The sequence below is a fragment of the Trachurus japonicus genome, chromosome 11, assembly GCF_045865225.1.
Source record: "Trachurus japonicus isolate A0001 chromosome 11, Traja_1.0".
Taxonomy (NCBI): Eukaryota; Metazoa; Chordata; class Actinopteri; order Carangiformes; family Carangidae; genus Trachurus; species Trachurus japonicus.
Window position 1 is genome coordinate 29,333,929 of NC_140917.1, and position 12,661 is coordinate 29,346,589.

Sequence of the window (12,661 nt, forward strand, 5' to 3'; positions counted from 1 at the left end):
CAAAGCGGAGGTTGTGGATGTTGTGTGTTTTGTGCCCTTTGTTGTTATATTTGCAAGCTGTTCTGTGAAAAAAGGGGAGGTCAAAGACAGAGAATAGCGATGTGTTGTGGTTGAGCAGTGACCCAGATCAGACAGTGACATCTCCGTCCACTCAGGGGATGCTCAGGGACAAGATGTTCTGTTGTTACTGCAGCATGGCCACACTGCTAAAAAAGATCCACCTTGTATATCCACTCATATATTTGTCTATTTAACTTTAATTCATGATAACATGTATTAAAACAGCCTGAAGTTCTTTTGAATTAGCATGGATGTTTGTTTTATGATGATTAATCTGTTGAGGATATGATGGATTATACATTATCTTTCCCATTGTGGTCTGGTGTGGAGAAGAAGGCCCTGACAGTTCCCAAGACTAAACTGTAACTCCATGGTAACATCGCTAACAACCACTGCTGCCACTGGTACAAGCTTACTTTTCTAGCCTGAACATGTGTCTTGTTCTTTCCTCATGCAAATCACACACAATGAAACAAAAGGTTAAATGCTAATTGAACATGGCAGAATTAAATCAGACCTTTTCAGCATCATGGATAGCGCCTCTTGTCCAGGCATGCCACAATACTTGTCAAAATGCAATAGTACAACATGTTCCCAACATAAAAATAAATAGTCTGCTGTCACAGGAGTCCACTTCTGATATAGACTGTTCCAATGCTGGTCTGGCTGGGGCGCCACATTGGCAGGGTTAGTCTAAATGTCTATAAAGTCTTTATCGGCCCTCTCTCTGTGACTGTCATTCATTCATAGCGAACATACTGTGTCTGTGTTTTGGTACTCCATCGACTCACATTTGTGGGAATTAGAAATAAAGGGCCTGCATCAAACCTGTTACCTCTGATACAGTAGTTCCAGTGAATAAAAAGCCGCCATCAACGGACCCCCTGATGACAAAGTAGATGTTTGCCTCAGGTGATTTCTAAGGAGCAGTGGCTGACACGGTAACACTTTACAATAAGGGTCCCTTAATTAACATTAGTTAGTACATTATTAAGCATTAATATATAAACTAATATGTTAATTAATGCTGAGTAATGCATACATAATGATAACTAATTGCATTATTCAACTTTTAAATTTATTAACTAACTTGGAGTAGTAAACATTAATTAACTGCTTACTAATAGGCTACATTAATTAATGTGTTTCCTAATCCTAAGTAATACATAATAATATATCTGTAAACAGTTAATTAATGGTTAATAATGTACTAACTAACGTTAATTAAGGGACCGTTATTGTAAAGTGTTACCCAACACTCTGACCAATGGTGTGAGTTTACCACTCATTCAACTCAGATGAAACCCCTTCAACTGAGAGGCAGTTGTGATCTATGACAGGAATTAATCTGATTTCCAGACTCAGTACTTTCAAGGACCTGTTGGATTTTTTTTTGTGCCGGAGAACCTTGTCAAGTGCACACACAGACACACACACCACACAATCAGATGTAATGCAGTGCCTTGGCATTAAAGAGCTGTGTGCACTTGTCCTCGCTGCCCTGCTTTTACAATCTAATTGCCGTACCCAGTGTCCTCTACAACAGACCACTGAGTGCACGGTGCTTTCGGCCGATTGATTTCATATGTTCCTATCCTTCTAAGCCTCTCCTCCTCGGCCCTCCCCCCCTCCCATTTCTCTATCTTGGCTAATTACTGTGATTGATTAATCGACTGGTGTGACGTGCCTCACAGTCACGTGCGGCTTAAAGGCCCCAAAAATCTGACAGAAAACTGTGATGTTGACCGAGCAAGGAGCTCAAATAACAAATTTCCATACAGCAACTATTCTCTTTTGATCACACCATAACAAACAGCCTCTGAAGCAAGGCATCCCTCTTTAGGTTAGCAGCACTTGACCCAGGAAGTGAATTAAGGGATCAAAGTGAGCACTGAGATGAAGCATCAATGGAAGCTGACGAACAAACATCAATGTACAACAATTGTTTGCACGAAAGCGACGAATGATGAAAGACATAGGGGAGCGAGAGATTAATTTTTGTTTTGACTATGTTGATGCTTGAACTTACAGTATCAACAGTTCCACAACTCATCTCGTAATACAATTAAGAGTTCAGAGTTTGGAGGATTATAGATCAAGATAAAAAAACAGAGGAAACTCCAGGATAAAAGGATTATTCACCAATTGTAGTAGGTTCTAATTGTAATAAATACACAGAGATATGGATATTAGGCTACTTACAGAAAACAAGTTGCCACTTTTTTTTGCACAAGTGAAATAGTGCATCTCCAAAAAGCCTCTGATCCATTTGCAGGCCCCGGGCGCCAATGTGGATAACTTCAAATATGTCTCTGTGTACAAATCATAAGCCATTAGTGCATCTGTGGGACTGTTAAAAGCGACAGATTGGATCCCAGTGGTGCAGTGCTTAGTAAACACAACTAAAGAGACACCCAGTCAGTGCACAGTGATCTGGCCCATTACCTCTAACCTCTGCGTGTTCTCTGGTCTCAGTGGGATGGAAGAGGTGGGGGTGGCGGGGGTGGTGAGGTAACACATGGCTAGACATGCTTACACAGTCACATTGCTATCCAGGCTGCCGGCCTCATGGGAGCTGGTTTATAGGTTAGACTAAATATTGCCTGGTAAATTGCTGCACCTGCTGTTTCTCAACATAACACAGATGATCAATGACAATTAATGATGTATAATCATCAAGAATAGAACGCCTCCCCTCATTTGCCGCGGTGTATTTTTGACAATATAACAGAAATAGGCCTCACCTTGAAAGAGAGTGAGAGAGGGGGGGGGAGAAAACGCACAAGCGAGCCTTGAAAGTTGATAGGTTTGGCCCATTTTTGCTAACCTTGCTCTCTGCACTCCAAATCCCTTTTCCTCTTCAGCTCTTAGCCTGAGCAATGTGACAGAGTGAGTAACAAAGTGTGGAGTGCAGCGGTTAGCCAATCTGCAGCGCGGCACCAGGTGTTGGAGATAATGTTCCGCTGGTGTATTTCTTGGCGGGTGGCGCAAAGTTCATCATGACTGCAGTTTTGATCGATGGCAGGTTGCAGATTGAGTCCTCAACCAAGTGCTGTTGTTAATAAATCCTGACTCAGACAAACATACTTTGAGGGGGCCATGGTGGAGAGACTGGCAACGACAGCTATCGATCCACTGGTTGAGCACAGGCCGATAAGCCAAACTATAGTTTTAGAAGTATAAAAGCTGACACTGCAGGAAAAAGAAGTGAAGAATGGGGGAGAAAAAAAACATTCAAGAAGACAGCAGGGCTGACATTATGAACTGCAAAAATTTACAGAGGATTCAAAGGTTCTCTCCAGGTGAATCATCCACATATACTTTCCTCAGGTTAGCCCATCAAACATAAATGCAGTATGGATACAAACAATATGTCTGACCAAGAAAATACCCAACATAAATCCATCACTAAACCTATAGAATAATGGAGGTGCACATCTACATTGTTCACTTTGAAAATGAAAAACACCAAGCAAATAAATACTTTGATTTTTAAACATCATTCACATCTGCAGTCTGTTGGTGATCCATTTTGATTAAAAAACAAGGGGTAACACTTTACAATAAGGGCCCCTTAATTAACGTTAGTTAGTACATTATTAAGCATTAATTAACTGTTTACAGATATATTAACAATAATTATTATGTATTACATACAGTAGGGTTAGGCAACACATTAATTAATGTAGCCTATTAGTAAGAAGTTAATTAATGTTTACTACTCAAAGTTAGTTAAAGCAGAAGTAAGTGATATATTTGTGTTAATATAAGTCTTAAATAGTTATATCTTCCAACAGCAATCACTTACATAGAGTGTTTGGACCGAAACACGGGTCTGTCAGTCACTCTGCTCTGCTCTGAGCCGAGGAGAAAACTTTTCTCGTATCCTACAGTTTTTATCCAATGAGGAGAGAGAACGGCATGCAGGGCTGTGTGTGCAGCCCAGGGATGCGCGTGAATGTGGTGACGTAGGGACGAGGACTGTTATGGTGCGTTCAAGGCAGCCCGTAACTCGTGTTTTTCCGACCTGTGAAGTCGTACCAGTTCGATCTGGTACGAGTTCACGGGTCAGAAGTTACGAGTGGCCGTTATAGTGACTTTCACAGGTAAAACAGGTCGGAAAAACACGAGTGGGTTGCCTGGAACGCTACAAAGTCATAAGTCGTGACATGAGGCTGTAATTTACGGTTTCAAAAGCCTACCTGGAACGCAGCATTAGCCAAAACGACCGGATCGCTTACTTCTGCTTTAATAAAAGTTGAATAATGTAATTAGTTACCATTATGTATGCATTACTCAGCATTAATTAACACATTAGTTTATATATTAATGCTTAATAATGTACTAACTAACGTTAATTAAGGGACCGTTATTGTAAAGTGTTACCAAAAACAATAGTGGCGCCTGAACAATTAATCTATTAGTAACCTGACCAAGAGCTTTAGCATCTGCTGAAGAAGTTGTGAATAGTGAAAGAAGGAGATAGAAAGTCTATGGAGGAAAGACAGGAAGGACGGCTGTGTAAAACAGACAGAATCAGACATGGGATAAGAGGATGTGATCAATGTGGCTGGTATATACACTATAACCTACCCACAGCACGATCATGTACTTGTGTTTGACGTGATGATCCACGACGTGCGTCAGGGCTTCATTACCATCCCTCACATCAGCCGTGAAACATTTCCATGTTAACCAAAGTTCACCTCCACATGAGTTCGGAGAAGTAAAGTTTAGTGGGCTTTTGGATATGCACATCGCACCCCATTGCAACAGACACGCAATGTTAGGGGAGCACGAGTGAACGGCAACCAGTGTTTGTGAATGCACAAATCAAAAATAAATCCGACATGCACCGCACGGACGCCTTGGGCTTCATTTAAAACTCTGGAATCTGGAAAAACTTTACTGAATTCAGTGCACGCTATTTATCCTCCATGCTTTACTTTTGCTTTGGATGATTTGTACGTGGATTTTATGATGAGAGCATCCACTTATAGTAAATGGCAACCAAATGTATAATGAAAGACTGTAGACTTTCATTAGACAATCAGACCAAACTATGCACTGAGATGCTTTATGACATCCCCCAAGAAGAAGGAGGGAGGGAGAGAGAAAGAGAGAGAGACTCAAAGAGGTAGCCAAAGACATGGGGAGGGAGAGAATCGCAAGCGTCAGACCCTCCTAGACGTGACCAGACTAGTGATGTAGCAGTGAATTACCGGTAAAGCTCCACAGCTAAATGCTTCCTTCCAGACTGTGTTGTGAGAAACAGGCCACAGCAGAAGAAATGGATATAAAAATATGTATTCAACATGCAGACTGAGAATATACGCCCACTCGATTATCACACAGTATCCATTTAAAAACACATCTAGGCAAAGTGCCCCCTGCACAGGCTGCCAATGCTGTGTATTCAAACACCAAAAATGACTGCTCTAGTGCCTGAACATACATTGCATTATGTTTCCAAGCAGGGGACTTCCAGGATCACAGGTGGGCAAACACCTATTTTTCAGCTGCAAGCAAAACAATGGTCAGACGATATGTTGCTCAATCGCTCATTCTGACTGTTTTATTACAGGAACCACTAAATAAAGAAAAAAGCACATGACTGGCGGCCAATCGCTTACTGCAGAACGCTCTCTCCCACTGGGAGAGTGTGTGGGACGAGTGTGTCACCCCCATGGTGAACAGCGGTTGGCAAGCTCACAAACACATTTGCACACAAATGTAAATATACAGACTGTCACAGCTGTACGGCGACATAACACCTGCGCACAATCCTGGAAATGTATAATCATCGTGGTAAATTCTAACTGAATTTGAGCTGCAGTAAACTCTAAACTCTCATGAGCCCAGCATGAAATATATAAAAAAGAAATGAAAAGAAAAAAAGAAAAAAAAAACTTGACCAATCTCTTTGAAAACACAAAAACAAAAGTTGAGGCATTTATCTCCACAAAAATGAAACATACTCATATTGCTCTAACTCCCCGCGGAAGCTAAAGAAAACAGCCCCTGGACTTAAAAAGCTGTTCACTCACTCTCAGGTGAGTCAACCTAACAGCCAATCAATACATATCCAGTGTTCTGTGCTCCGCTCAAACAGCTCTTTATCTCTTTCTGTTACACACTCTTTTTCCTCACACACAGACAAACATGCTCTCTCCACGGGCTGGGACAAATTGACACGTATCAGCACTGTGGGGATAATCTATATATTTCATTAAATGCTGGTGTGTCCACTGGGTGTAAGGGTTAAAAGAGAGAGGAGAAAGGATGGGAGGCTACCAACTGGGATCAAAATGCATTGGTCTTTCAGATCTCCAAACAGGAAGGAGTAAGTTTCATTTACCCAGGGAGCTTTGTGTTGTCAGCGTTGGATGCATGTAGTGAAAGGAAAAAAAAGACAAGAAAACCCTCATGGGAGTTTACAAAAGTTAGCAAAGACACAAGTTTTGTTTGGAAATGCTTTCTGAACAGTAAAATGGTGGGATTACTGTGATGCTTTTCTTTTCTTTCTTTTTTATAACAGAAAGGCTTCATTTTGTAAAAACTAAAGGAGTAAAGCCAATATTCAGAGTGCTTTCAAGCACTTTTTTTTACTCTCTATTTACAGTATCCAAGGTGCTACGGGACTTTCAACATCTCAAGGGAGCTACTGCTGGTAGATGAAAATGTATTATGGTGCTTCGCAAAACAATTGCACGCCAAAAAACATTACAAGTCAAATAGCTGTGAGTTCCACTTAGTAGCAAGCAGGCGAATGAGCATCTGGCAGTTGGTGAGCGTCGGGCGTTATTTACATTGCCTCAAAGTGGATGGTGATGGGGAGGAAAATCAATGTGGATGCAAACAGTGTAATGGCAGAGTAATGCGTTCCCCTGGGCAAGAAACACCGAAGCAGTCCTGTCAGAGGAATGCCGAGAGGAGGTAGGATTCAGTTGTCCCTTCTATTTATTTATTTATTTTTACCAGCTCATGCCGCTGCCACATTCAATCCATATTCACATTTCAGCTCCTGGAGTCAGGTCTTCAAGACTGTCTTTTCCTGCGGCCTTTTCAGAATGCTAACTCTGCAGGGCCGCCAATCAAATCTCTGGATGCTATGGTAAACAAGGACGCGAGTGAGCAAGATCGGATTCACATAGTCAAAGGGAGCGATGTTCTTGATGGTGATTGATGGTGTTGATTCTGGTTCATTTTCTTCTACTCAAAGAATAGACACAGGCACACGAACAGGTGCAGAATGCAAACTTGACTTGCTTTGGTCTGAGCTGTTGTAGATCGATGAGGGAAGCATGGATTTGACTCTGATCGTTGGCCTCTCTTCTCCTATTGGACCAATCAACCTGTCAGTCAGGTATCAATCAATACTAGTCCTGGAACTCCCCCACAAATTAAATTAAGTAACCAGTGAAATGGTGGGATGCACTCTTTGTGCATACTCAATAGCTGTAAAATCATAAAAGCACTCTAACACGTTCATCCTTTCTGTAAGGTCAGGCTGCAATGATGTCATCAGTTTGTGTCATTTAAGTTCATATAAGTAATGAAAGAAAATGAAAAACAGGCAGGTATATTCTGATTGGACTAGGAAATATGATGCATTGTGTCCTATCAGCTTTATGAGGAAAAAAAAACAGTAACACTTTACAATAAGGGTCCCTTAATTAATGTTAGTTAGTACATTATTAAGCATGAATTAACTGTTTACAGATATATTAACAATCATTATTATGTATTACATAGGGTTAGGAAACACATTAATAAGCCTATTAGTAAGCAGTTAATTAATGTTTACTACTCAAAGTTAGTTAATACATCATTAAGTAATAATAAAATGGATGGATGGATGGATAGATGAATACTCAGCATTAATTAACACATTAGTTTACATATTAATGCTTAATAATGTACTAACTAAGGTTAATTAAGGGACCCTTATTGTAAAGTGTTACCAAAACAACAACCCTAAAACCAGAGTTGAATTATGAACCAAACAGCTAATACATGCACACCTGAGAAAACCAAACTTTAAACACACAAACTAAAACATACCCAACCCCTGTACAAACCAGTGTGATTAAAGAGCACACCAGTCCAATTATATGGTGAGACAAGCAGAGAGTGCTAGTGCCTTCAAGCCTCACAGAGCAGAGGGCCCACTGAGCCATTCACTGAGAGGATATGTGCTTGAGGTCAGCACCATCATAGCGCTCCACCTGACCTCTCTAATTAGCCGCCAGCTGGAAAGTCGTAATCCCTCCACCCATCCATCTAGTTCTCCACTTCCACGTCCGTCCTCGCCTCCAAAGGTCCTGCCCTCCCTCTCCGCTCCTCTCCTCCGGTGTCTGCTTATTCTCAGTGTTTGACCCTGTCACTCCCCCTCTGTCCCACCTACTGCTCCCAAACTCCCTCTAAAAATTACAGATACACAACCACTTACACCTCGAAGATAAAGTTACTGCGGTGAAAATAGGCTGGTGGGATTTTTTTGTATTTCGGACAAGACGGCGAACGCTTTTGAAGTCGACGCTCTGCGGGTAAAACCTAAGCCAGCATGACTAGGGAAAAAAATGAAACAATAGAGGCAAGCCAGCATGTCTGCACCGTGTCCTCTGTCCCCTGTGCTGCCTTTTCCTTGCAATGTGCATGATCAACTGTGACTTGCGCTCTGCATTGCTTGCCAATGGCCCTTTTCTATTCTTTCTAGTCACTTTTTCCTTTTCCCCCTCACTGTTTTTCTTGCTCTTTAAGACAGTGCCGCCGTGCCGCAGGTGCACCACCATAGGCGCCTCCGGCAACAATCGCCACAAAGATGACAGACTCAGTAGAGATTTGGGCACCCCGCCCGACAACAGAGAGCAAATCAAAGTCTGGGACGAGGAGATGATGACACCGTAAAATGTGCATAAGAAGCATAGTCAGGCTGCTGTCGGTGGGAGTCTGGGAAGCGATGAACTCTCAGTTGGCCAAGCAGAGATTCAAAGAGACTTTAATATCAGACTACAAGGCACAATTCTCAGTTTTAAGACCACTCACAGTCAATCAAGTTCTTCTTGGGAAGTGTTATTGCTTAAATACTGAGTGAAAGACCGAAACTGACACAAGTTTCCAGGGGCCATCTCACTTTAAGATGACTTCTCATATATTCTCTCTGAACCTGTCTGCTGCATCAGCTGTCCTCTATTGCTCCATCATTCTCCCCTTATTTCTGTGTATTTCAAGTGTTAGTAGCTCAGCCAGTGTTACCCCCTTGTCCCTTCCAGCCAACAGCCTGTGGCTGTAGCTTCAAAGTCTCCTCTGTCTTCCCCTGTTTATCTGAGCTGCCAATCTCCCTTATGATCCAGAAACTAGACCTGCATTTTTACATATCACCCAAGGCAAGCAAAGGGTGCTGGACTTTTTTTTTCTGGAGCATAATACTTGCATCCATCTATTTTAATTAGACCAATGTATATTTTCACACTGTTATTAGCCTTGTGTGTTCAGATGTGTGGTACCAACGTGGTACAAGTACAGGGAGTGTGAAAGAGTACATCTGTTTGTGCAAGTTCTTAAGACTGCCAGCACAAATATATGGAAGTGTGGCTGAAAGTGTGAATACTTATGTGCACATGTCCATTTGTGCCCATATGGGCTTTACTGCAAGTGTGTGTGTGTGTGTGTGTGTACGTGTGAGTGAGGGTAAAATGACACTATACGGCTGGCGGTGGTAATCGAGCTCACTAATTACTTCCTGAGCTGAGAGAGTTGTCAGTGAGAGGAGGAGCTGCCACAGATGGTGAGAGACCCTCTCTGACGCCAGGATATCCTACCTCTTCATCATTAGAGCTGAGTCTGTGTGTTTGTGTGAGACTGAGTCAGAGAAACGAGTGAATGAGCAAGATGGAGTGTTCACATTAAAACTTAAAACCACAGACAACACGACACAGAGGCGCTGGGCTGCCTATCAAACACCTCATTTTCACTTTATCCTTTCTCTGGTGTTCGGGTCACCACTGACCCGTTTTCAAGTTTTAAATGCATACAAGTACCACATAAATTTGTTTATAGCATCAAAGCTTTTTGACTTTGTCAGGAACATCTATTTAAACAAAATAAAACAAAAATATTTTTTTCACAAAATTCTAAAATGCTCTGGTTAAAATTATGACATTTGTGGTGTTAGGGTCAATTTTGACCCGATTATAACGATAAGAACAATAATAAGAGTTAAAACTGAAATCACAAGTGCAAAACCAACCATTTCATGGATAAGGAAGTCTAACAATGTAACCAAGAGATGAGAAACAAATGGAATGATAAATAATTGTTTTTAGTGTGTTTCAGCTGATTTAAGACTCGGGTCAAAACTGAACCGGACACCATAGATGGCAGCAGAAAGCCAACATAAGACGAAGGTTATACATCCTGTTGCATTCTACATTCATTGGCTCTGCATCTCAGTCCGCTATGGTCCTGACCTCGTCACGCCAAGTTCCACTGGACCTCCCCAACCACCCCTTCTCTTTCAACCACACTTCAAGCAGCTAATCCCTTCATCTTAAAAGTGCCTACGGGCAGGATGAGCTAGCAGTTGGATTCCACCTTCCTTTACTGTCCCCCCGTTCAGCTCGCTCCCCAGGCAAAACGCTGCAGGCTGACTACTCACCACTGCGAAGAGCCATCAGTGCCGCTGACCTCCAAAAGGTCATAGTCGTCCTCCAGCTGAAAGTCAGAGAAAACAAGGGCGATGGTGTCTCCTGGCTCAGCCAGCACGGTCCAGGTGCAGTCAGCGTTGTTGTTGTACTCAGCAGGGTAATTGGGAGTGGTGATCACCCCGCTCTGGCCTCGCAGTGTGCCGCCACACCCATCGTCCGCTGCAGGGAGCAGAGATGAGAAGAAGACTTAGTAAAAGTAGGACAAATGCAATCAAAGACCTGTGGTGCAGGTATAATTGAAGATGTACAGACAAATGGAAACAGCAGGACAGCGAAGGTTGTAAAAAGGCTAATAAACACAAACTGCAGCTTCACTGCAGATAAAGGTCGAGTTTGACCCATGAAACAATAAAATCTGAGTTGGCACCATATTGGCACAACACCCCCTGCAACAGCAGCTGTGGAGAAAGTTTCTGAAGACTGTTACACTCATGCACCTGAGTGTCGGGCTCTGAGGAGCTGTCAGTTTTAGGAGCACAGAAAGTTTTTCACTGTCTTTTGGACTGATTCTTACACTTGTCCTTGGCTGTTGTCTGATCCATTTCTGTGATAAAGACACCAGGAGGTGCTTTCGTCGTGCTAGGAATATATATCAAGCCAGAGAGACCTAAAACAGGCCAGCAGGAAACCTTTAGCTGAGTGAATCGGGAGCATAGCTTTAGAGACCAGCTATCTGCTGTACACACATTTAGCTGCAAACCCATAATACAACAGATTCAGTATCTTCACAGGACTGAAAGAGACCTTATCTTGTCATAGTTCTTGATGAGTCTAATGAATTTCTGCACAAGAGCCTGACTGTAATAAACTATAATAAATAGTTGGCAGTGGCACAGATGCTAGTTGAGCTAAGTTATAATCAAGCCTGCATCATCCGTCTGAGAAATTACAGTGAGGACATGACTGGTAATACTGATGATGCAGACAGAATGATTCAACAATACAAGAAAAGTCCTCCAAACTGTGTCACATAGGTTTAACTAAGTGGAAACTTTGTGGGGTGAAGTTTTGTGTGTGCCTTTTGGCCTTTCCCCCCCCCCACAAAAAATATTTATTATTTATTAGTTTTTCGTGGCCACAAATGATCTCTTCGCCAGGAGCCAAAGTGCAAGATTTTCATATTCAGAAGCATGAAGATGTGCAGCGAGTTACAGCATATTGTTCCTCTGTCTGAAATCTTCGCCATAGGCCAGAGAGACGACAGTCATAGGATTTCAAAATGCCCCACAGTGTTTTTACAGTCAGTGGGGAGCAGGGTAGGATGCGTGATGCAACCAAATGCAACTTGTGGGGAAGTGATTAAATTCTGATTAATTCAGATTTGTGTTAATCAAAGCAACTCTTCCCTCCTCAAGACTGCTTTAAGGAGACCATTAAATAATAAAGCATGTATTTAATGTCTTGCCAGGATAATTCTCCTGCCCAGCTTCTGATATGTTCATTAAGCTTTCTACAATACAGTGCTACATCAAATCCTGTGTGGAACTTTGGCGAAAACAGAGGTTTGATCACTTGGTTACTACAATATGTGATGTAGCAGACACATCAAAAGAAATCTTGAATGATTCTTTCCCACTGTTCCTGTGTCTGAATATAGGTGGTGTGGGATTCATTAGCGGGCGGTCAGCAAGCTGTGTGGGGTGGTTCAAGGAAGGGGGGAGGAGGAGCTCAGAGGTGCCATGCCCCGTCTATCATCCATCCTACCTGTCACCACGGCAACCCCCCCAGAGGGAGGGCAAAGGGAGTGTACGGACGAGCGGAAACCTGTGAGGTGTGAACTTGAATAGGAGGGAAACCACGACAGAAGGGCGAGAAAAAAAGGGATGAAGAGGATGACAGGTGACAAGTGAGGACGGGCGAGAGAAAAGTGCAGAGGGGGAGGGTGGACAATG

At 42.4% G+C, this 12,661-nt stretch overlaps 1 protein-coding gene across 2 annotated transcripts in view; it reads right to left on the bottom strand.

The window, feature by feature from the left end:
- csmd2 (CUB and Sushi multiple domains 2) overlaps window positions 1-12,661 on the bottom strand; it is a 241,768-nt gene that overhangs the window by 153,052 nt on the left and 76,055 nt on the right. For both annotated transcript variants that reach the window (XM_085792239.1, XM_085792238.1), the window contains exon 5: window positions 10,721-10,928. In XM_085792239.1, the coding sequence (XP_085648365.1) occupies window positions 10,721-10,928 (208 nt within the window). The remainder of the gene's footprint in view (window positions 1-10,720; window positions 10,929-12,661) is intronic.